At 47.9% G+C, this 25,928-nt stretch overlaps 2 protein-coding genes across 2 annotated transcripts in view; both read left to right on the top strand.

Annotated features, from left to right (window-relative positions):
* LOC105830393 overlaps positions 1-25,928 on the top strand; it is a 79,271-nt gene that overhangs the window by 45,838 nt on the left and 7,505 nt on the right. The window contains exons 5-6 of the mRNA XM_036289926.1: positions 24,882-25,131; positions 25,203-25,375. Coding sequence (XP_036145819.1) covers positions 24,882-25,131; positions 25,203-25,375 — 423 coding nt within the window. The remainder of the gene's footprint in view (positions 1-24,881; positions 25,132-25,202; positions 25,376-25,928) is intronic.
* On the top strand, positions 1,658-20,878 carry LOC105833141 (interferon regulatory factor 2-binding protein 2). The gene is made up of 5 exons (XM_012674623.2): positions 1,658-3,467; positions 16,093-16,244; positions 16,446-16,632; positions 16,850-17,094; positions 17,204-20,878. Exons 1-5 carry the CDS (start codon positions 2,642-2,644, stop codon positions 17,342-17,344), a joined length of 1,551 nt encoding a protein of 516 aa, XP_012530077.2. The 5' UTR covers positions 1,658-2,641; the 3' UTR covers positions 17,345-20,878.

Raw genomic sequence — 25,928 nt, 5'->3', positions numbered from 1 at the left:
ACGCATAGCGTATGTTGTTCCGTCTCGATAAACGCCCGGGGCCGTGGGGCGCGATAAATGCGCCTACACCACGGCATTCCTATCCGTTATCGCCGGCCGTCGCTATCGCGAAGAAAAAGCGATAAAGTAACGCGCCATTCGTGCCGACTCAACGGCTGCGACGACAATAATGATCATTGTTTATGCTGCAGAGATTAGAGGGGACGGCGGCACACGGAGTCGATCACGACGAGAAGTGCAAGTTTTACACGCCGGGTTTTTTTTCTCGAGAAAATATAGGTTCCTTTTTAACTTTAAAGAAAATTTCACGGATTGTTCTATTCTAACTTATTGGTTTAAAAGTGTAATTTTGCCCTTGCTCTCGACTCTGATAGAAAATTGCATTTTGTAGTTTGCGAACACAAATATTCGTTCAAGAGTTTATTGCATCCGCTTGCTCGCTTGAAAATTATTTGCCGAGGACTGCAGGGATATGATCATTTTTGCAGTACAAGTTAAATTTTTGTTTTGTTCATTGCAAACCCAAAAATTCCAAAAGCCAAGACTTTAAATTTTGCGAACTAAATTGAAAATTATTTCGAAGAATTCAATGGAGCATAGTTGCAAATTCCGAGCAACTCCGTAAAAAAGTCCTTTGTATGCGCATAACATATCATATAAGTAATGGCAATTCGATACGATGGCGATCGCATTGTCGCGTAAAGCCGCTGGCGAGACGCATGTGAAGCGTTCTAACATACGTAATCCTCGGGACACCTCATTGAAATTCGACATCGCGTTTATTGATCCGCGCCGGCATCCCGGCGTTTTAGCGATATTCTCTGCTTAAATTATTTAAAAAAAAGGGGGGTGGGAGTACAGCGGCGGCGAGAGAGTCTCTCTACGTGACTCGGCGCACTTTATTCTAAATAATCGTGCGGATCTCCGCTTCGGCCACGTCACGTCGGCCCTCGCCGCCGATGCACCAGCAACCAGTCCTCGTTCGCATTCTCAGCGCTTGAGATACCCAGCGATAAGAATAATCGGTCCGGCGTATGTACAGTACGGAGTACTGTTCGTCCGTTTCTCTACGCGCGGCTGTGTAAAACCGGCTGTTCATTGCGAAGAGTGGGCGCCCGAGCTTGTGTGTCGTGCGATGCCAGAGAACGCGCGCGCGCGCGCGTGCGTGCACACAGCATGCAGCCTCCCACCGTTCCCCTTTGACCCCCCGACGCTCCATGGAGTCCCTACCCCCCTCGCCCCTCGTCGTCCAGCGACTCCCGCACTCCACCGGATCCCGGTCGCGCTCTGCCTGCCTACGTGTCCCCCTAGGGCAGTGCGCGGCGCGCATGCGCGGCCTCTCGCGATTATGACGTCATGTACCATGACGCCACAACGTCCGATTGGCGGAGCGCGTCGTCGCCGTCGTCGTCGTAGTCGCGTCGTCGTAGCTGTTTTTTAGGGCCGAGGGTGCCGCGGGGCGAGTTCGGAGGGAACGGCTTGGCAATGGCTCTTGGCGAGCGGGGGGGCAGAGGGTCGAGAGGAGGAGGGAAGGCGAGCGTGACGGCGGGGGGAGAGGGGGGGCGAGCGGCGCCGAACGTGGCCGAACAAACGCGAGCAACGGGTCGGGAGGGAGGGGGGGGGAGAGGGGAGGGGACGCACGACGGTCTAGCTCGGCTCGGCTCTACCGCCGCATTCTCGAGCGTTCGTCTCTTCGTACGACAGCCAGACGGACGAGCGCACGTCTCGTCGTCGCGCCCGATATCCGCGTTTGTAATTTCGCGTCTCTCCGTGGGAGGAAAGAAGGAAGGAAGGAAGGAGGGTGAAGGGTGATCGAAGGGAGAGAAAAAGAAAATATTACGCGAGAACGCGGTGTGTAAAGCTTGGATTCCTTTCCCGGGGGTTTTTCGTGCGAGACAAGTGCGGGAGTAACACGGAGCGTCCCGGAGCCTCGTTTTCGGAGCGGAGTGACGCCGCTCCGCGCGCGGATTCCCGCCATCGCTCGTCGTTGTTTTGTCGGCGCCATCGCGGATCCATCGTGAGCTCTCTCTCTCTCTTTCTCTCTCTTTCTCGTTCGTCTACGCGATAGGCGCGGCGAGAGGTTGAGTTGAGTGAGGTGAGGAGCGGCGGGGCGTCGTTCGGGCGTCGCTACGTCGCGTCGTTTTCGCTTCCTCTAGCGGCTCATGTGCTCGCGAGCCGCGGCGACGGAGTGCTGCGCGCGAGACCGGCGGTGCAGGTTGACGTTATTGTCGTCGTCGTCATCGTCGACGTTATTTCGAGCGGCGGTAACTAACTTCTTCGCGGACGAGTGGTGCGGTCGGAAATCTCGTCGGGTCTCGTTTCGCGCGGAGTGAGAGAGAAAAGAGATATATAGGTGGTAGACAAAGCGGGACGATTTGGACGCGCGCGGAGATAACGCGACGATAGATAAGAGAGAGATATATATATATAGGTATACGTGTGCTGTGTGTGCGTGCGTGCGCGCGCGCGCGCGTGAGACAAACAGTGGATGTGATAAGTAGTGATAAGTCAACGAGTCACAGTGGACGCTTGAATCATTCGTCCCCCACCCCCCTACCCCCCACGCGTCCTCGTGCCGCGTCATTTATCGTTCTCGAGTCCCCCGCGCGCCGACACCACGTTCCTCCTCGCCGGCAGCAAGATGATGGGCAAACGGACGCAGTGCTATCTGTGCGACCTGCCCAGGATGCCGTGGGCGATGATAATGGACTTCTCGGAGCCGGTGTGCCGCGGTTGCGTCAACTACGAGGGCGCCGACCGTATCGACCTCGTCCTCGAGTCGGCCAAGCAGCTGAAGAAGGCCCACGGCTTCCAGGACGCCCGGCCGTCCGCGTCGAAGAGCGCGGGGTACCGCACGAGCGCGGGTGGCGGTCACAACGAGCACAACGGCGGGACGAATCTCGACGTCCTGCCGATTCAGAACGCGCCCCAGGCCGGGCACACGCGCCACCACAACATCGCCGCCGGGTACTCGCAGCTGCACCACCGTAACTCCATCACCGAGTTCACGTCGGGGACGGCGGCGGCGGCGGCCGCGGCCGCCGCCCGGCAGCAGCAGGTCAGCCGTCAGCACGGCGGGGGCGGGGGCGGCGGGGGCGGAGGCGGCGGCGGCGGTGGCGGCGGCGACGACGGCCACGAGATCGCCAACAGCATCGCCAGGAGCAATCCGCCCCGCCTGTCGAACGCGCACCTCGCCGCGGTCGCCGCCCACCAGATGACCCTCCACAATCGCGGCATCACCCAGCTGAAGCGCGGCATCTCGGCGATCGAGGAGGACGATCACGCGGCCGAGAAGCGGCTCTCCCTCGAGGAGCAGCAGCACCCGGCGGTCGCGAGGCCGCCGCTCACCCGCGGCGACTCCCTGCCCGCCGTCAGCCTCGCCGTCAGCTACGTCCAGGACCGGAACAAGGAGAAGCATCCGGTGAGAGCGCCCAGCTTCGACACAGCGACCACCTTCAAGGCCAACGGTGAGTTTTCCCTCCGTTTTTGGGTCGCTCGATCGATCGGCTGGCGCCGCCGCCTGCTGCTGCTGCTGCTGCTGCTGCTGTTATTCTACGCTCTCTGGGAACGAGGCGAAATTGCGACGCGTTGTTATCACGAGACGACGGGGCTTCGTTTGCGCTCTTTCTCTCTCTATCTCTCGTGAAGTACATTTCGAAAACTATGTTTACATTGCGCGTAAACGGAGAGATGAGATAAACTGCCAGAGGCACGCATGGCAGCTCTTTGTACCAATTTATGCGGGCGTTTACGAGCGGATCTCTGTGTGACTCTCTTTCTTCGCGGAAATCGATTCTCGGTGGTGCGATTCGATTTCGCGGATGCGACGTACGTTATTCATTCATTGACCTTTCCATTCATGACGCGTAGGGTCCGACGTCGCGTAGCCGACGTAGCTAACGAGCCAAGTTTCTCGAAGGATGACCACGCACCTTCGATAACCGATGCTCCAATTTAGCGCGATTAGCGGGGAACGCCTGACACAAATGTGAATTGCACGTTTCGTCGAGGCTGTCATTGTTCCGAGCGCGATCGTAATTTCTCGTAGTTTTTTTTTGGGCACCGAACAAATATTTTTTGCTTCACGCAATGAAAAATTTAGTCGTTTCTGCGAGCTCACGGATAAATAAACAAACTACCCGTTTGTACGTGTACCATGCACTGTACCGAACAAAACTGCACCATTGATACAAGTGAATATTTTTCTTCGTTTACACGTATTCCGCGGAAGCGACTGAGTACCTTTTCCTTCGTTATGTAAAACGAAATATTTTTATACTTGATCGCCGCATAAAAATCAATCTCGGCTAAGCAGACTTTCGCCGAAGGCGTCTGATTATTTTTTCTCCCCCTGGAATCCTCCCTTCTTCTTTGTGTTAAATGTAATATCTGTGCCGCGGTATACACACATGTTTCTCGAAACGGAGGCCAGTGTGTCAGTAACCGTAATCGGTTCCATATAAGAATAAAATCCCCGGAGGAGGGAGAGAGAGAGAGAGAGAGAGACTAGACAAAAAGTGCCCCGGGCCTTTGTTTACCGCGCCGCACTCGGTAGCTCGACATAATTTTTTTAGCGGGCGGTGTTCTGGCGTTTTTATCGGTCCCTACTATAAATAGTTGAAGAGGAGGAGAGGGCTGTGTGTACTGCGCGCACGGCCATTTGTTCGTGGCCATCTGGCTCGAACGAGGAGGCAATGCACACGTACACACACGCACGCGCGTATTTGTAGATTGGCGTTAAAAGGAAGCAACGTCCTCCGGCGCGTCCTCGCTCCGCTCTCTTTCTCTCTCTCTCTCTCTCTCTCTTTCTCTTTGCCTTCGATCGGCGTCCAAACGCGTACAAAAGAGACGTATACGTCGAGCACGTGATGGGACGACCAAAAGATACACAGCGGTTCAGTTGCCGTGTCGTGACGTGTTCAATCAGATGACGTCACGCAGTCTCGCGCCGTATTTATATCCCCGATGAATGAGACCGTTGTTGCGCGCCGCTGCCGGTCGCTCAATAACGTGCGAGTCCCGCGAATTTTTCCAGCGCTACGTCGCTTCTCACGTTTTTGTTTCTTTTTTATTACGCTTTTACGTCGCGGATAAGAAAACGAGCGAGCGAGCGAGTTGGTCGGATCCTCTCTCCCTAGTGAGAAATAGTACATCGATTCGACATCGAAATCATCATTTCGATATCCATTCGACGTCGAATTGATGTCGAATTCATTATTATTTCTCGCTGGATCGTTACTTTGCGAAGGCGATGATAAAGTCTCTGTCTCTGGGCCACGCTCGCCACCGCGGAGTAACAACTTCCTCTCTCTCTCTCTCTCTCTCTTTCTCTCCTACGTCACGACGCGATAGTCGCTCCGTGCTTTGGCCTTTTAATCGAGGGAGCGCCAACGAAGGGAGACGACGAACGTTACGTCGTTGGCTCCGACACGAGTTCAGAAAATTTTTCGACCGGAAATCGCGCGCGCGCATCGTGCAGCTCTGCTACATACGCATCTCTCTCTTTCTCTCTCTTTCTCTTTCTACGCGTCGCGTCGCAGCGACGAAACCGGTTGTCTCCTCGGGTTTACCGCGGCGTGTCGTCGCGACATTTCTTCGTCGGGATAACTGTAGCGTGCCCCCCTTTTCTCTCGCTCGCTCGCTTTTCGCCGCGGCGACGGAGAGATACGACGTGGCTCATTGACGATGCGGCGGCAGCGACAACGCGATGACGCCGACGTCGTCGTCGTCGCGTAACCCTACCCTAACCTTACCTAAGATAACCTAACTGAGCGCTGTCTCTCTCTCTCTCTCTCTCTCTCTCTCTCTCTCTCTCTCTTGTGCGCGGGCGGCACGCTGTGACCTTGTTGCTCGCCGACCATTATTTCGACACTCTAAATTGGCGGAACGAGCTTCCACGCGGTATGGGTTAATCCAGATTGTTGAAATGAAAATTATCTGACCGACGTCACTTCGCTTCTGTTAACATTTTTCGTAGATTTCAATTTGAAGATTTAATTCAATGCTCTTTATCCTCCAATTTGATATCTCGATTGTAAAATTTAATTTATAAATTTTCTCGCTTCTACGCTAAGGATTGTTGTGTTTTGAAATCGAGGAGGAAATCAGCTGACAAAATATCGCTGTTACTGTCCGTGAAGGTGACAAATCTCGGGGGACGATAATCTGGCGGAGACTGAAACGCGCGCGCGCGATGTTTTCGGGACACCCGGTGCAATGACGTGATGGAGAAAGCCACGCGAAAACAGCTGAACATATAACATATTGTCGCGCCGTCTGGTATCAGTCGCGTTATCTCACCCGATAAGCGCGACCGGGTAAGATAATCGGCGATCACGAACCGCGTTATCGCTCTGTTATTTAACAACGTACTGCGTGTGTACGTCTTATTAAAATATTTGGAATTGCCTGGCATAATAGACTTAGGAAATATATCGCGTTCTAATTGCAGCGATCGTCGGAGAAATGTGTCGGAAATGTTTGTTTACTTTACCGTCGTATCGCGAACATCTACTTCTGAGAAAATTTTTAGAGCCCAAATCACACGACAATTTCTACGTCGTCGCGAACTTTTCTCGCCGCAAACTTTTCGTCAACAGTAGGATTCGCTTGGAAGAACTTTAATTGAAATCTCAACTCCGTGTTATGTCTTTTTGTGCTGTGGGAAGTTTCATTGCCGCATCTTTCGGGGAATATTGGCGGTTACCCGTGATGCACCGGGATGCGGTTACATCGTGTTGCCGCGTCGTGAAAATGCTATTGTAACGAGGTAACCGAAGGAGATGGAGAAAAAAAAGAGTTCATCGTTGAAGCGGCATTTGCTTGTTTTTCCTGCCGAGCTTTTTTTATTTCTTGAGGTTACTGCTTCCGTTCGAAAGACAGCGTCCACGTTTTACGTATACGCGAGTTTCGATAAAAATAGATTACCGCTGGCAAAGATTGAGGTCTGGAAATAAACACGGAGATGAGAGAGAGGGAAGGAGGGAGAGAGAGAGAGAGAGAGCCTTTGAGAAAGAGATCCGGAGAAATTCCGCTTGTGTTGTTCGATTCGGCCATCGATTATTGATCTTTCGCAACTAAATGCCTGCTAGATTTGCTCGACGACGTATCGCTGATTTATACGTTGAGAGAACAATTTCATCCGTGAATACGAATATCGCGTATCTCCGACACAAGGACTGAAGTATACAATTTTCAACGAGTGCGATTTTTAACGCTGAAAATATGAGAAATATTCAGCCTCGCGCGCGCAATTAAAATAAAGATGCGCGTGTAAAAATGCTCTCTGTGAGTTTTATAATTAAATATAATATCGATTTAATGCAATTATACACAATCTAAATATTTTACAATTGAAAACAAATATTTCCCTCATCCGTTGTGATTAAATCAGTTGCAGCAATTGCAGCCGTTCCATTATCGTCGAGATTTCATTTCTCTGGTGAATGACGTTATAAATTATCTCTAATCTCGAGATCAACTGTTTCTCGAGTTTGTATCTACGCGCGTTACTCTGGACTGTCATTCATCATTCCGGAGTTTGCCGTTTACAACGCAAGGATCCTCTTTCTCTCTCTCTCTCTCTCTTTCTCTTTCACGCGTCGACAGTACCGTTTTCCTTAATGGAAACTGAATCTCGCAAATGGACGTGGCTATAATTCCACAAGTCTTCCTCGGCCATTTAATCCTTCGCCGCTCTGCACGTTCTGTTATATTTGTTCCACAAATTCTCAAACTTCTACATTATTACCAGCGCAAATTTTATTCGTCTATTTTTTTTTTACAAGAGAAACTAATTTAACGTGAATTTATTAAAACCCCGAATTTACGTCTCTTCGTATATATTTTATGCATTTCGGGAGCACTGATGTACTTTATTATCCGTGCAATATTGTATCAGTGAGCACTATTTCTACAACGTACTACGGATCGACTTTCTCATTAAAAACTCGCGAGTACTCGAATCTTCCTTCGTAATAGCGGCACAACTCCTTCTCGTACAAGTCTCAATAGCGTACAATAATAATAACGATAATAGATCGGAGCGGTGCTAAACGGAAGAATCGGATTCTCGGGGTCCCAACGTTGTGACGTTTACCGGCACGAAACGCTCGGAATCAAACCGAACGTGATCAGCCGGCTGTCGCGTCGCCGCCGCACGCGGGAAGAGCGTCTATCTCGTTTCGCGAATGTGTTGAGCACGTATACGTTACGTCAGGCGGTTTCCGGCGGTACGACGGCGACGTCAATCGCGATCAATCATGCGGCGAAAAGACTCCGGCTTGTTGTTTGACGACCGGCCAGAAGCTCTCACGTTCGCCGTACGTGCGCGACGAGGAGCAGCGCCGAGTACGCGAGACGTCCTCGGGAGGCGAAGGGCATAAGAGAAGACTTTGTTCTCGTATTCATGGCGCTCTCCTTCTCCCGTCGAACGGATCGAACAGATCGGAGCCGGAGGCGACAGATCCGCGCTCCCGATCGTGATTCCAGTATCCGAATACTGTCGGAATTTATCCCAGTGTCCTTTCGCTAGAACAATTTCTTCGCGTTATCGAGGTTCCGAATTTTCAAGGGATTCATTTTTTTAGCCTTGAAAATCGTGGTCTCATTCGGTACACGGGGGAAACTTTTGACGAACTCGGCTTTCAAATTCTATCTCTTTTTTTTTTCCTGATAAAATTGTTTCTTTAATCATTTTTTTTCTGGATGCATGCAAAATCGGTTAACAATAAGTAAATATACCTATCTACGTACATCATCTCGATCACTTTTCGAATTTTGTACTTCCGGTAAATGCGCGTGTTTTGCGGACAGATTATATTTAGTTCATATTCTTTCCCCAACTTTAATATTCAAAGCTCGAGAGAGAAAGATAGAGAGAAGGAGAGTAACTAATAATTAAGAGAAAAATAAAATAAATTCACTTCAAAGCATTAAAAAATTCTCTTCTTTTATCTAGAATTTTAATTAATATTTCCAACGAATTCTCAGGGAATTTTTTTTTACAAAATTTGAATGAATATCCTATTCATAACAAAATGGATAGATTTATAATCGCGCGTGAAACAATGAATTCGATAAACCGATAAATTCGATATGACACAAAAGTAAGGAATTCGCCGCTACTAAGTGCAAGAGAGAGAAAATATATGCAAACGTTCTAAAGATATTAACTGCGATGACTCAGGCCAAATTCCGATTAGTTTAACCAGCAATTTTATTAATTATACCCAACAATATGTATTTTATTATCGCGGATTAAGTCGTTAATCTTTTGTTATTTGGTGATAAGGATTTTATAGATTAGGGGTAACGAATTCTACAAAAACATCATGGGTTATAAACAGTTTTGCCGGATGAATTAATCATCGATTAAGTTAACTGGAATTTTATCGAACTCGCTCCAGTGGCACGTCACGCTGAATCTAACATAAATATACTGACCGAGAATCCCATTCAACGACCAAAAAATCGTCGATCTCTCAATCGATCAATTTACTCACTTTGTACCGCGTCGGTATATGCATTATTCTGTCATCGAGTTGCTATTTATATTAAGGAATGCAATATGAAACTCGCTCTGATCACCTCGCTCTCTCTTTCCCTCGACATTTTTTCCTGTCCTCTGAAAAGAGGAAAGTGAATTATCTCTATTAATTAGACGTAGATTTCTAAAAAAAGGGAGGAGGAAAAAATGAAAAATGAGAGTGAGCTTCAGGCTGCTGCTGCTGCTGTTGCAGCAGCAGCAGCGACGAGAGGTGGACGACAGCACGGCACCTCGACGAGCCGTGGGGTTTCGCAACCATCATCTCGTACTCGCTACGTATTGCTTGTGCGAGCGGCAATACGATCGATCGCGCGCAAGATAGGCACTTCGCTCTCCCGTCCTACGTCATCGGGACGAGTTTCACGTACACGTTATGGCGATGCGGAGAGCGCGAGACAGGCATAAATACGTATCAACGACGACGACGTGTGCCCATGGAGGGGCTGTACTTTCGAAACAAGGCCGCTACACGCCGACCGGCGATACGCACTGTCCAGGGACGTGCGAGAAAATTCGCCGGCTGGAAGCCAGATTGCCGCGTCCAAGGTCCAGGGAAACATGAAATTCGTTGGAAAAGTTAGAGACGAGGGGCTGCGTTTTTTTATTTCCTAGCGTGAATTCGAGTGTTTCCCGTTTTTTTTTTAAATTTTTTAAATAAACTAAAAGATATCTCGCACATATAACACGAGATAATTCTCGGTATTAGAAGCTCAACAATGTTTACACGCTCGCGAGATAAAGGGGAGGGCTAAAGGGGTGAAACTCGGCGAGCGATAAGATTAGACGAGACGCGCTCGACGTCTGCAGCGGTTTTCGTTTCGGAGTATAAAGATTCCAATCTTTCACGTGATCGCGGAGAGACGCGCTCCTCATTGCCGTGAAGCTTGACGAGGAAAGAACGCGCGTACGAGATGTCTATTTGAATCATTGCCTAGGCTCGTGCTGCGTTTCAACCGTGAGTCATCGAAAATAATAAAATTTTATTTTAGCGGCCGCGTAAACGTCGTAAATACACACATTTTCCCATTTCCTTTATCTACCGGTCATAATCGCGTAACCGCTGGTTACCGTACGTAAAAAAATTTTTATTCCGATAACGACGCGCGTGTCCGCATCTGTTTGCGGCGTTGTTAATCTTTTCAATTTTGCTGAACGCATATAGCTGTACAAATACGTTCTGCAGTTGTGGAGTATAGGGTTAGCAGCACTCAATGATGCACCTGACGGGAACGTCCGATTAGATTATTGCTTTTTTTCCCCCCTCCGGAAGATACGCTATCGAATAAAGTGAACGGTACGGCGAGAGAGCTAACTGAAGTATCTATCAATCGTGGCCAATAGAGGAAAGTATCTTCTATTTGAGCCTCGAGATCGCAAAGTAACACGCGTGGTTTACAAGAGATGAATCGAGAAATGAAGATTGGAAAAATGTTCCATTTAAAATTCTAAACAGCTAATTCTAGAAGAATGATCTCAAAAAATCGATACGTCGAACATAAGATTCGCAAAAGGTGATCGTCTTAGCTATTGATACGGAGAGATCGTGCACACAAAAATTCATTCCCGTACTAAGTTTTTCATTTTTTAATTTTCTTCTTTTAAGTATTGGTTATCTTTGCAAAAAACAGCTCTTTGATAAATAGCTTTAAAATATACTCGTTATTTATTTGAAACGAGATTTACTTGAAATAAACTTCTGCGTACACATACAGGAAAATGTGTGCTTGAATTAAATAAGTATCGCGTATTTTAAATAATTTATAAATTTATATATCGCAAATCTATCACAAGTAAAAAGTTTATTTAATTTATTTAAGAATATCAAGTTAAAATAATTTAATTTATTTACTGTCTTGACCTTCTTCAATTCAGTTTTATAGTATTCTTCGAGTAAAGTATAAATTCTTCTTTCAAGTGTATGATAATGAGTTTTTCTAAAATTCACGATAAGTGTATTTCAAGGCTGCTATCAAGCAAATATTCTTCATCCGGAGATAACCGTTACTTATTATAAGGCAAAAAGTAAATTGAGCAATCGCTCGTGTTGGCATTGGAAATAAACACTTTTCTATGTGTATCAGCTCTGGTGCGGCGATCTCTTTCTACACCGGGACGAGATTTTTCCGATCTTTCAGCGGCGCGCGTCCTCGGCGCCAAATTGAACATCCGGAAACAGGCTCGTTTACCGGGAAGTGGCGGGAATGCCGTTTCGGCGTAACGGCGCGAGAGGTGCGTCGCTCCGAATAAATCGCACGGCCCTGATCGTGTGTGACTAAGCCGCCTACGTGCGTGGTGCGGTTACGGAAAGAAGGAAAGAGAGAGAAAGAGATCGAGATACAAACGCGCGCGCGCGCGCGTGCGTACGTTTTCCCCCTCGTCGTTCTACCCGTCTTGCTCGCGCGATCTCTCCGCGCGAGGATGGAGAGACGCGTCGCCGCGCCGGTTCTCCTCCGGCGCTCTATCGGAGCCGTCACGGAAAAGTACCGGTCACACGTCTACCCGGTGGCACTCTATCTCCGTCCTCTTCTCCCTTCTCTCATTCTCTCTCTCTCTCTCTCTCTCTCTCTCTCTCTCTCTGTCTCTATATATCTGCTATCCGTATGCCGTAGGCGAGGCCTCGGTGACTCTCGCGCGCGTACACACCGTCATACTACGCCGCGGAGGCGGCACGCGGAGGGGGATACGCGCGCGTATCCGCGCGCGGGATTGCGTGTCATCGCGAACAGCCGTGACCGAACGACGACGACGACGATGATGATGATGATGATTCTTCTCGCTCGAGCGAGCGGCCAATAAGTCGGCCCGCCTGTTGTTGGCATATTGAAGGCACCGTCTTCTCCTTCGTCGCCTTTTCATCCCACCCCCTACGATCCTCGCGGAGAGAGAAAGAGATGCATCCGACGTATATATACCCGGGGCGCCTTACGCGGAGGCCTGTGTTGATGCATTGCAGGCGCTCCGCGGTTAAAAATAGACGCTTGACGGACGAGGATGACGTATCGTATACTTGTAAAAAAGATGACTTGGGTAGGAAGGAGAAAAAGGAAGGACTCTCCCCGCGAGCTCCTCTCTCTCTCTCTCTCTATCTATCTATCTCTCTCTTTTTATCTCGAATCATCCGAGTGTTCGTGATACGCGGCTGCGGATGTTAAAACGCTGATTTTCGATTCACTCTGGGCACCTGTCACTTAAAAAAAAAGAGTTTGGTAATAATAAATCGAGCACGGCAGTTACTAATTAACCTTTGGTGGATTAATTTCAATTAAGTTCAATGTATTATTATGTTATTAACCAGACGATTTAATTGAAATTAGTTCAATTAAAAGTTCGTTTCATTAGTGCACGAGACTTGGATTTTATCTGCGGATTAGCACTCCGTTCACGATCGTTTTGATAATATCTCGCTTTCCGTTTGCGCCCTCATTAGAGTCGTATTAATTTCTACTATTAATTTTCCGAGGGTCATCGCCGAGGGTGTAATCGCGTTAATCGCCCGTCCCAGCGTTGTTTTCGCGCAACGGGGTTAGCGCGAGGGGTTAGCCACGTGCGTTTCGAAAGTACACGCGAATCAAACTCCGAAGTCCTCGTAAATAACAGCCGCGCGATATCACGCCACTCTCCGTCACCGAAATCCATTTAACAATTCAGTTACCGCGAGCATGCGGACAGATCATCTCTTTCTCTCTCTCTCTCTCTCTCTCTCTCTCTCTTTCGCTTCTGCGATAACGTGCGTTTACGATTAAAAAAAAAAGAGAAGAAGAACCTGATATCTATCCGGGCAGCCACAATGTAGCTAAATATAGAATTCAAATGCGGGATTATCGCGCTTCGAAGTTCGATCCGTCGCTTATCGCGCTTATCGATTAATTATTCACGCGCAATCGGTAAAGACCGCGAGAATTCCGATGGCGGCGTTCTCGGGAAGTTTCGAAAGTTCCGGGACGGCAGTATCTGGTGTGTATCTCGTTGACGAGTATAACGACCGTGTACGTGAGCGGAAAACCGCCGCCGTCGCGGTGCAAAGGCGCGCGTCGTCGTCGTGCGCCAAATGCGCGTAATTGAAGCAACTATGTATTCCGCTCGCTCGCGCGACGAATCGTGACCATGCGATTGGAGGAGAGGCGCAGCGAGCGCGCAGAGTGCAGCAACGCGCGTATACGACGATCGGCGCGAAAAGGAGAAAAAGATGCATGTCGCGTTGCGCTTATTATGCGCTTTATATCGCCGCGTCGCGTTCTCGGAATGATTTATCCGCTCCATTTAATCGTTCGAGTCACGCCGGCGGTTCTCGGAAGATTCGTCTCGAGACACGCACGAGATCTTGTAAAGAAAAAAAGCGGAGATTACAAGCTTTGAGCTTCCGAAGACCGCTCGTGACGCCAGCGGCTTGTTGTTTGTGTCCGCCGAGCGAGCTTTTTATTGTAAAAAATTAAGAAAATCAAAGGGCGACGAAGAAATTGTTCTTCGAAAAGAGGATGAAGGAATTACTTCCTGTCATTTTACTTTGAAATTCTCGACTTGGCCGTTTGAAAAGTAGGACACATTTTGCGACAATGTAATATTATCAGAATTATCTTAATTGCGACGTTGATTTGTAGGAAGTGCAAAAAATGAACGAGCGGGAAAACACACTGAAAGAGAGAATTTCATCGAGAAGAGAAATAATAATCAAGCTTCGGGGAAACAATTTCAACGAAATGTTCGATTAACCAAATAGTCAGTAATGTTTAGTGATTATATGAATAATGATATAGCCGATCGGTTATTAAACATTTGGTAACATCGACCGAAAGCTTGGTAACTGTCGTGTCTGGACTTTGTTATTACGAAATCCCTTTTTTTTCCCCCCCAGCGCGTGCATGTGGGTAGTAACGTCGAACAGAAATTTATATACGCCGCGTGTGACACACGATAAAGCGCAGTGTGACTGAAAGGAGCTAATCGCGATACATAAAACATCGGGTAAATGATCGGCGCGTGTCGAAGGCCAATACGACGATACGACGCAATACGGTAACGTGGCCGCGCCGTGATGATACATCCGCCGTTGTCGTAGTCGCGTATGCGACCTGCGTGTTAATCGCCTTCTTCGCTGCCGCTTAAGTGGCCGGCCGAGTAAGCATTATCAAAATGCACCGCCTCGTGACGACGCGCGGACTTGCAGTCGTCGCGTAATGTAAGGCCGACCTTTTTTTTTTTTCTTGCGCGCGACACAAAGGTCTTCCTCTCGAAGACGAAATCGTCGATGTTGTCACACGTTCGAAAGAATATACGTATACATTATCGTTTGCATAAGAGCCGACAAAAGAGAAACGCATCGGTTCTATTCTCGGTGCCATCGCGACGTCGAAGGCGTATACTTCTGGGAAATTAATGATCTCGCTAACATTTATCACCATCGACATTTATATCTCGTTAACGTTTCCTTAAATCTCGCGCAGTCAACTGAACAATTCTATGAAGTTCCGACGTGCAGATTTATATCTGTCGAGAAGAGCGATAGGGACATACTCCACCTTGGATTCCCGTTTAATTTTATATCGGTTAATTGATACTGCAATATACTTTCAGGCGTCTCCGCTTGGAGAAGTCAAAGGTCAAATATATATATATATATATATATATATATATATATATATATATATATATATATAAAACTTGCTAACAGCTAAAGGAAGTATTTTAGCTCTCGCTGAATCTCCCGTCGGAGGCGCGGATCTCCACGGCGTAGGATCTCTCACGCGGGGACGTCGATTCAAGGTCCATCCGAGAGAAGCGCGAGCACGAGAAAACGCCGTTACTGACGTAATCTAACGCGCGCGCGAATTAACGATTCGCTTGTATTCCCGCCTCGTACCATCGTAATCGTTTCGCTACCATTATCGGTGGCGACGACGGCGTCGCCGGGGAGAAAAACGACACTTGTATTTCTGCCCGCCAATGAAGTCATTGTGCTATAAAGGCGATTATTATAAGGGGGGAAACATTCCGCGCAGATTGCACGCGGCAAAAAAAGTAGACGCGGGCAAGGACAATCTCGACTCGCGGTAAATTACGATCGCACGTCGTCGTCGTGTCCCGCGTTTCGATCACTCTGTGCGCGCTTCACCCCCGGCAGAGAAAACCCCTAGCGAACTCGCTCCCGTGTCATTCACTCTCTTTCGTGGATCTGGAAGCCTGTATTTTGATTAAAAAAAAAAGAGATGGGGAAAAAATGACGCCAAATATCCGGGAGAACGTGGCGTTTAATTAAATTCGGTTACGTTGCGAGGTGTCACAACCCTTCACACGTTAAAAATAATTACCCAGGAGTTTATTCTCAAAAGGATATTCAAGTCTTATCGTGAAAAAGGAACGATTTCTTGAAGAAGCAAACATTCAAAGTGGAAAGCAAAAAATTGCTGCGTCGTTTTTTTTTTCCGAGCAAACTTTTAAATGCCGTGTGAATTCCTTCGCCTCGGTTCCCAGAGTTGGATATTTTGCATTGACGTATTCTTAGATACACGTTGAGGAGCACGGACCTTGATGGTTGTAAACATTTTCAGGTGCATACGTCGGGCCATCTATACCGTTGGCACCGGGCAACGTCGCGGCCAACGGTGGTGGATCGCCTCTTCGTCCAAGAACGAGTCCTCCACCGCCGCCGCCGCCGAGCCAGGAAGGCGCCAACGACAATTCACAGTCGAATCATCATCAGGTACGCACGAGATGCTGCAACTTAATTATCCTCGGCCGGCCCATTCACGGGCGACGATCCATATTTATCCGCGCGCGTAATCAACGCGCGTTTCTGCGCACCTTCTGGCCTGCTGAACGCCTACGCGAGAGCGAGTCCATTAGAAGCTCCGCGAGCCTTCCTGCCTAGAATACCAACTGACGGTGACGCTTCCTCTTTCAGGGCACGGCGAATGGCCCGTCACCGATGGCCGCTCTCATGTCAGTCGCCGACAATCTGACATCGCCTGAGCCGGTGCCGCAGCCACCGAATAATCCCAGTCCCACCAGCAGAAGTCCGCCGACCACGGCCACGAACGCTCAGCAACGCAGTGCTTCTAGAAGCTCCCAGCACAGCCCGAACAGTTCAAGTAATTTCAGTAGAATCATCAATTTCTCTGTTTATCTACATCTTATCTTGATACAATGTGCCTCGTGTTTATATGGATTACCGTATCTTATCAGACTCACCGACGAATCGTATGATTTTATATATATAGAAAACATTTTTTAAATCATTAAAATCAAGCTTTTCAAGAACGCAACAAAAATGCATCAAATTACAATCACGAAAATGTGTGATTACAGGTTCGTCGGGCAGGCGGTCCAGTAGTTCAAGGCAGGTGTCTTCGACGACTGTGACGACGTCCTCGGAGGGCGCGGTTGCTCAAGCTGCCGGTGTCGAACCGGTCACGGCGCCGACCCTCAAGTGTACTCTGTGCCAGGAGCGCCTGGAGGACACGCACTTCGTGCAGTGCCCCAGCGTGCCGCATCACAAGTTCTGCTTCCCATGCAGTCGAGACAGCATAAAGAGACAGGGTGCCGGCTCGGAGGTGAATATGCATCCTGGATCTCGTGCATTTTTCGATGCTCTTCCCAAATATTCCACATATTCAATGGCATACTCACGATTTCCGTTTTCGGTTTTTTTTTTTGTTTCAGGTTTATTGTCCGAGCGGCGAGAAATGCCCGCTGGCGAACAGCCAGGTACCGTGGGCCTTCATGCAGGGTGAGATAGCTACCATCCTGGGCGAGGACACCACGGGCACCGGGCTTAAAGTCAAGAAGGAGAGAGAAACTTAAAGGGCCCTCTTTCAATGTCGAATCAGGGCTCAAATTTTCTGCCCCTCTTTGTACAGAGGGTCTGTTATTTGGTTGGAACCGTGAAGGGTTTCACCGAACGCTTTTGGTAACGGTGATAAAGACTCGTTGGCGACACACGGGAGAGCCAACGAACGACTCGAGCCAAAGACGTTGTCTGGTGCGATACGGATTCTCATGAAGTTGACGTCAACGATAAGGGGGGGTAATATGGGAGGGGAGGGCAAAAGAAAGAATGGATAGATAGGGGATTGGGGAGGGGGGGAGGGGCCAGGGAAAGTGGACGATTTGATTTTATTCGGAGCCGGCAGTTAATGACGCAGTTTTTGACGATGTGATCGGTATCGTACGGTATTTTATCTATTGTGATCGGTTCTGAGAAGAAGTCTTTGGCAAATTGCATGCTGGCGATCGATTGTTTTGCTGCACACATGTACATACGGATTTCGTAGAGGGCGGTTGAATTAACACGACGACGGAAGCAGCGCATTATTTTTCTCGAATGTAGAGGAGCAGTGCGCGACGTTGGAATCGCGACGGCAGTGATGATGCTGATGATAATTTGTTGTGCCCGGTTGGGTTTGTACTTAGGCTCGATATGCCTTTCTTCATTGTCTCTTGTATCGCGGGCATAATTGCTCGCGTTCTTTTACACACACGTACACAGACAGACATACACGTGCATAGACATCACTTACATTACAGACACACATATACAAACGGATACAAAGGTACACTAGACACACGTGAGAACACCTACATTTAACGTACGTACACTTCGAAACGGAAACATTGACTTGGTATCGCGAAACGCACGCGACCGTATTGTACTTTATTTTTTTGTTTCGCGCGCGTCCAATCGAACGATTGGAGTCGTGGATTTAAATAATGACTAACGCGAGAGACAAGTATCTCGTCTCCATGGCTATCGCCGCTCCTTTTTCTGTTCTTTCATTTGTATACTCTTTCTACCTATACTCTTCGCTCGTTGTATTATATAATAAACATATGGCGACATTCGGACCCAGCGCACGGGTTTTCTGTACATTGTGTATATGTGTACATACCTACATTATTATAATAAAGCGTATAACTAAAAGAATTTTTAACGTTTTTTAAGTGTACAAAAATCTATATTCGTTTTTGCGTTTTGTCTCATTAAATTATTATTATCCTCTGTCTCTTTCTCTCTCTCTGTCTCTATCTCTCTTCTTTCGTCTCTTTCTCTCTTTGTTCTCGCGAACGAAGTTGTATTCCGTTATCTCTCCGAGAGACTTTTTCGGCGCGTCGTGTACCTTAGCTCTTTTCGGTTTCTCGCTCGCGAAGGCAAACGACGTTGCGTTTTATTTGCGCCCCTTATGACCGCGCTCGTCCGGTCTACGGGTGGGAAAATAACGAAGAAAAAAAAAAGTAGAAGAATCACGTGAGACACGTGAACACATCGCGCCATCCAGTCACTCCGCAAAGCGGATTACGTAATATGATAATGTCCGACTGTATAACGTCCACTTTCGCCTTTAGTTTATGCGCTAGACCTTAAGTCGAGGGCCTTTTGGTTTTTCATTTTCACCGATGAAAAAAGCACGCCCGTCAAAATAGGAACCACATACTCGCTATGTCTAAACGATAAAAAGAAAAGGAGTGAAGGGAAGGGGGGAAGGGGAAAAGGCAGGCAGAGGCACTCGCTGGACGCGCCCGAGGGAGGCATCTCCTTCCGCGCGACGATCGAGCTGATCCTCTCGCGGAAAGTGCTGCCCTTTTTCTCTTGGGCGCGCGCGCGCGGGCGGCTCCTTTTGTATATATTTGTACAAAACAGATCGGCGCCACGTACACATATACACACACGCGCACACACATATACACGCATACACAATATACATAAAAACACACACACACATACACAAACGAAAGGGGAGCGGTTGTCGGAAGTTGTCGCGGGGAAACGAAGCGCTCGGAAAAATAGAAGATTAAAGAGAAAAGAAAGGAGAACACTAGTGTCGTGGACAGATTCCGCCGAGGCTTCCGCTCGAGATATCCTCCGCCTCCGCGTTGACGGCACGCTCCTTCGATTTAGCGACGAACGAGTGATATTTCGAGGCTGAAAGTGCGTCTAAATTTGTAACGTCGTATCGCGTACCATGAAATTTACACTAACGATATACGATCGCGCATTCATTGATTAAAGCCGAACAAGTAGAAGGGAAGTAGAGAGACACGTAACGCGTTCTGTTTATGTATCGACGACAGTTAAGGAATAAATCGATCAATAACATCATAGATTGTTCAATGTATCTTATGCGTTTCAGTACCGAGAGAGGCGTGCCTTTTGCACTCACGATCGAACAGTTTAATTATATGAATAAATGTCTCTTAACTTTTGTCGACGAGCGTTCGTACGCGTCTCTGTCTCTCTCTCTCTCTCTCTTCAATTTCTTTCGTTTCTCTCGACGATACGCGTCAACGTTGCAGGTCTAGACGCGCAAAATTTCTCTCTTACGCCAGGTTTTCTCGCGCGCTTCGTTTTTCCCTGCGGATTCGCGCTCTCCTTTTAACGTATTAAATCCGTAGTACCGAATCCTTGTACCGGAGAAAACGAGAGAGATTCTCTCTCTCTCGACGACGGGCGGCTTGGTCGTCGCGTGCCATACTATCCTCCACACTTTCTATACATGTATTCGTTGCATTCTCTCCCTCTTTATCTTTTTTTCCTCTCTTTTTCTTTCCGTTTATCTCTTTCTCTCAGAGTACCGGGATAATAATTCCGCGGGAGGATGTCCGAGGCCATGCCTGCTCGGGGGTTCTGTTTCACGGGAAGCGCCGCGTGCTTTGCCGTACGTAACAACTCCGCGAATTAATTGCTAATTATCGGGATTGCTCGGCGACGTTACCCTCCGTCTATCTCCGTTACTGTCGTTGCCGTCATTATCGTTAACAGTTGACGCGGGATGGATGATGCGGAATTGGGGCGCGCCAGGAGTGTAAGACCGTTGCGAGGCGACGCGGCCGGGATTATCCGTCGACATAATCGACTGGCCTTCCGTCCGATTGATTCCCGTCGTCAACGACGATGACGACGACGTCGACGACCAAGCCGCCCGAGTCGCCCACGTCTCGACTTTTCTTCTCCGCGACGGAGGCGCGGCATGGAGGGACGCGCGATAGTCCTTCCCCGATCGAAAGAAAGCGAAGAAAGAAACTAGGAACTTCTCACGCTCGTAATCGTAATTCCGTTCCGTTCGTCTCTCTTTCTCTCTATCTTCTACCGTTCTTCTTCTTCTTTCCGTTTTTGTTCTCTCTCTCTTTTTTTTTGTTTTCCCCTCCTCGAACGATTCTCGTATAGCTAACGCAGATACACGAAGCCGAAGAGATATGACGAAACAATACGTCGAATAGCAATTGTAGTAGTGGATAATGAAAATTTTCTAGTATACCATACCTCGAGGAACGCGTAACATTGTACTGTTTATCGTATGTATGCAACAAGCAAAAAAACAAAATATATGTGTTGATGTGAAACAAATGCGTTCTCTTTTATTCCCGCAAACCACCACCACCATCACCACTTCCGCACTCTTTTCCGTCGTCAAATTGCGACGTTGCTTCCTTTTCTTTTTTTTTTTTTTTGCGTTTTTGAACCACCCGATAATACCGCGAAGCGCGGTTTGACGCTTGATACATAGACCGTGTGATATATTTTGTTACTTTCCCCTTTGTTCTCTCGCAAACGTCGAGAAAGAGAGAGCTTTCACTGTGCCGCCGTCGAAATACGGCGCACGGGGAGGAAGATCGACCGTGGCGTGTCAATTTCCGTCACGTTTCCATTACTCTAGACAGCTTGAACTTTTCATTTTCTAAGATTAAAACGGCAGCGTGCCCCTTGCAAATCCGATATCTGCGATCTAAATTTAAAGGTCGCCGCGAGGCCGATCGATTTGCGAAAATGGGACGAAATTTTAGATATTTATCGCTTCGTCATCTTTTAACACTTGGACCTCAGCGTTTCCTGTTCTTGAGAGTATAACCGCGCGCAGATCTGTATGTGTGTGCGCGCACACACACACACACACACATACACGCAAGCTTGAAAACGTACACAGCGACCTTAAGCCCGAACGTTCCGCCCGGGGTTCGCAATCGAGGAAGGGGTGGGGGCAGGGGGTGGCAAGCCCTCCCGAACCGTGAAAATCAATGCCAATATTCAGCTGGGGTGGGTGGGATGAAGGAAGGAGGGCGGAACGCAACGTGGCGGAATATTGATCTGTGCACGTTCCAGACGGCTCTGAAGGCACATCGTCTCTCTCTTTCTTTCTCTCCCTCTCTTTCATCCCCCGCGCGCCGCTGTGTAGAACGCGTTGCGCCACGACTTTGCGCGCGCGCGCGCGCGCGCTTAAAGCGGATGAGGTGTAAATTATTCAACGGCCGCGATACACGCGACGGATGGACCGGGCAAATGAAATCGATTCTCCTCGCGGAGAAGGGCTAATTCACGCGTGGGACGACGCGGCCCTCCCGAATTGTCTCCGCGAAATTGGAATTAATCCAGCGGAACCGGAAATGCGGTTTTACCCCGGCGCAGACGTCGATTAAAAATGAAAAAGAAAACGTGTATTCCCGGAAAATCGTTACGTACTCGCGGGACCGCGGGAGAAATCTCGATTATACATCCTCGCTCCATTTTATTTTATTTTTGTACGTCCATTGTTCGTAGCTTCACTATTCCCCGTTTGTAACGTTTTCCACGTGATCTCAGAGCGTCCGATAAACGGGGATTCCGATTTCGAGTCTGACCGGTCGGTTTACTCGTTCCACGCGGAATTCGCCGCGGCGTAAAACGGGGGGAGGTTCGGTTCCGCGCGCGGCCGAGCTATCTTTCGCCTTTAAGGGTCAACATTCCCCGACCATTGTGCCGTGCGATGAAGACCGTTATTACGGCGATAGCCGGCCGTAACAGGGTGACGAAAGCCGCCGCGCGACGCGATAGCGCGCGTACGTCGCGTAAATTACGATCACGCCTCCATCGCGATCGCGCGCCGGATAAAAGAAAATTGCGAGATATCGGGGAGCTTTCCTCCCCTCCCTCACCATTGCCTCTCCGTTCCAGCGCACTAACGAGCCGCGCGCTACGTGCGCGTCTTAATCGCCGTGGCTTCGAAGATTAGATGAGTCGTGCCGAAATGCAGCGATAAATGTCTCCAGTTAACGAGATTTTCTCACATGGAGATTCTGAAATAGAGAGAAAGTTCCGACGCGAGATGAGAAACGGAGACGATCATTCATACTTTTATACAAAACGATGACTGGAGGAATTGAATTAAATCGACGCTTCTGAAAGAGCGAATCAAAATTATATTCGGAGCTACCAGAGATACATCCAAGTCGCGGGGATCCGTCACGCTTCGAGATCGCGCTTTTCCCTGAATTTCCCTCTTTTCTTTTTTATTTTAATATTTTCACGATTGCACTCGATGCTCGCGACTGTGCGTCCAAGGCGAATGACCTGCCGCGCGCCCGCGAGAGAGAGGGCGGTCACGACGCTGCACGTCGGTCCATCGTCTTTAAAGGACGTCCTGCACGTTACGTACCGTTGACGTACCGCTATTGATCGCGCGTGGAAGCGTTAAAGCGGCCGAGGGCTTCTCAGCCGAGGGGCTGTAGAACGTGAGTGAGGATCCCCCGGCGTTGACGTCATCCGACGTACATGCCTCTCGCTAAATTAGTGTCCTTGCCTCCGAGACGACGCGCATCTCCGCAGCTTTGTGTGGCACGCGTGACATTTCCTTTGAAAAAATGCCAGCGCGATTTTCCCCGTGGACGCGTCCGGGGAACGGACGGGGGGGGGAGGGGACGGGGATTGCATATCGCACGATGACGCGCGGGGGAAAGCGCGGCTCCGTCCGTGTGTAACGTGCGCGTGTTTCACGCGCGAGCTGCTCGCCCAGCAAGAAGCGCCGGCGTGTTATTCACAGGTCAAACGCTCTACGTGCGCGTCCACCCTCTCTTCCCTTCCCCTTTCTTTTTTTAAACGCCGCCTTTCGCGAAAATCGCGAGATGCCTATTAGAGATGCCGGAGGAATTCCGAAGTGGTTGGAACAAAGCGACGAGAATCGCAGCATTGGGTGAATCCCCGAGCCCGACGACGAAAAAGCGTGCTCGCGCGCTCGGCGCGCGGATTCGGACGCCTCCCCTTTAAGGATCGATACCCCGTTGTCTATAGAAACGTACGTCGGTTGCAGCCGGCCGGGATCGCGGAAGGTTCGACGACGTAGCTGAACGTAGGACTCGCGGGAACTCGCTTGATTTCTAGCCGTAGTCGGGAGAGAGCTCGAACGAACGGGAGGGCGACCACCCCCGCTTCAAAGGCGAGAGAGAGAGAGAGGGAGAGGGAGAAAGAGAGATTCAGAGAGCTTTATTATCGCCGGTCCTTGAACCCGCCTTTGCAGGTCGAACGTAACGCCTGCAACGTTCTCTTGTTTTCTCGTTTTTTTTCCCCCCTCCGAGTTACGCCGTGTTTTCGATTGATGATTCGATGCCGTTCGCGATGGAAATAATTATTTTCATATTTGTCTCAACACTCGTGCATGCTCTTTTTATTTATTTTATTTATTTATAAGATCGTCTCCCTATTTTTAAATAATCTAACTTGAAAAAAACTTCCGACTTTCCAATTCAATATATATGATGCTTTTCAAAATTAAGTTAATTCAATTTTAATGTAACTTTCAGCCAAGTTAGCTTGACGTCACTAAATTAATTTTATAAACCGTTAATTTACTTTTAAAGAAGAATACTAACTTATTCAACTCTACTTTAAATATATATTTCTGTTATAATTAAATGTTATAATAATATAAAATGAAAAAGCATTTGAGATAATAGGATTAATAATAGCAAGTTTCTATATGAGTATACCGGATATAGGTAATATGCTCCATCGCTGGTCACTTCACGTGCGATGATTTGCAACTTAAAAAAAAATTATATCATCGTTGTTTGTCTATTTAGTTTATCATAATTGGGGTTAAACGCCACGGTGCACGTTCAAGGACGCTGCACGTGCTTGCCAATTGATGCATATTTTAAAGTATCGCCGTGGACGTTAGGTCGCTACGTACGGATATTTTGCTGTTAATATTTTATCGCGACACGCGACACACATTATTGTGTGCCACACGAAAAGGAACGTATTACTCTCTCACGCTCCGCTGATGCGACATGCAGTCAAAAGTGTGGGCGGGGTGGCCGTTCCAATTATTTATCATCTCTTGCGAAAACTTTCTCCGCTCGACTAACTTTCTTTGAAAATTATTCAAGCTCACCGTTAGCCTGCTACAATTTAATAATTAATACAATAAGTAGAGGTAACGCGCACGTCGATATTTTCTGCGGACGTTTGTCGATTACTCTTTATCACTTTGTCATTATTTAACGATAAAGAATTTTTTCGCTCAAACATTAACAAAATAATGACGACGTGGAGGAAATATTATTCTAGACAGGTACCTTCTTTCTCTTGTTACAGGGAACATTCGAGTTCTCCGGAAACGTGCAACGACAGAGTCTGCATCACGACGTCTCCGGGGGAGATGACTTCCGTTCGCACGTGTTACTGCAAACACGAGGAAGCGGCGCGCAAAAAGGATAATGATATCAGAATACACAATGGGAATCGACGTCCTGCAACTGTCATATCTAAAAAATCGATAGTCGCTAGTAAAACTTGGAGTCCCTGCGAGACGAAAAAAGCGAGACGCGTCGCAAACGAGGAAACGGTATTATTAGTTCGCAGTTTTACTTATCCGACATTTAGCCGTCCGAATATACACAATAGATTCAACGCCAGTTACAGCCCAGCACGAGTCGATCCGTGGAAACGGAGCCACCCAATCTCGTCTTAAGCCCCGAAACGTCAGCCGCGCTCGAAAATGCCGAGAAAATTATTAACAATGCAAAGATGCAACTCATTGAGGTCTGCGCAACGTCGAGCTTCGATTCCGCACGTCGCAATAGAAATACGTGAGTGGAAAAGGAAACCCAATTTACAGGAATATTTTAACTCTCTCTATTTGCAAATTTTTAGTATCTTTTTTTTTCGCAATTGTTCTCGTCGTATAATTCACACCGTAACTAATATTACGATGTATTGTCATCGTCTAAAAGTATCAACTTCAAAAGTTACTCGTTGACCTCAATTTTAATTATATATGCAGTAACGATGTTTAAATAGATTTCCACCCAACTTTTCCGATTGGTCGCGATATTGTAAGATATTAATAAGAACCGGAATAATAAAAATTTTTCCTTTTAATCATATTATTTCTCGTTTATTACATATTATTAGATTTCGTTTATACAGTTTATCACATAATATTAGAGCGGCCGGAATGTTTTTTTTTCCGATGTTAGGTGATACTCTCATGTGTATATTTTATTTTTACCATTGGCAACATTATCATCAATAACGTTTATAAGTAAAAAAACAATGTCAATTTCTGTTTTTTGCTTTATTGTGTTTATTTAGACGAAAGTTTCTTAATTACGATGGCAAACAGAGAAGTATTTTAGTGTT

This window comes from Monomorium pharaonis, chromosome 7 (genome assembly GCF_013373865.1).
Source record: "Monomorium pharaonis isolate MP-MQ-018 chromosome 7, ASM1337386v2, whole genome shotgun sequence".
Lineage (NCBI taxonomy): Eukaryota > Metazoa > Arthropoda > Insecta > Hymenoptera > Formicidae > Monomorium > Monomorium pharaonis.
This window is presented reverse-complemented; position numbering and strand designations above follow the sequence as displayed.

Coding starts and splice junctions, on each gene's coding strand:
- LOC105833141 (XM_012674623.2), top strand. CDS start 2,642: ATGATGGGCAAACGGACGCAGTGCTATCTGTGCGACCTGCCCAGGATG. Junction 3,468..16,092: donor GACCACCTTCAAGGCCAACG/GTGAGTTTTCCC, acceptor AAACATTTTCAG/GTGCATACGTCGGGCCATCT. Junction 17,095..17,203: donor GACAGGGTGCCGGCTCGGAG/GTGAATATGCAT, acceptor TTTTTGTTTCAG/GTTTATTGTCCGAGCGGCGA.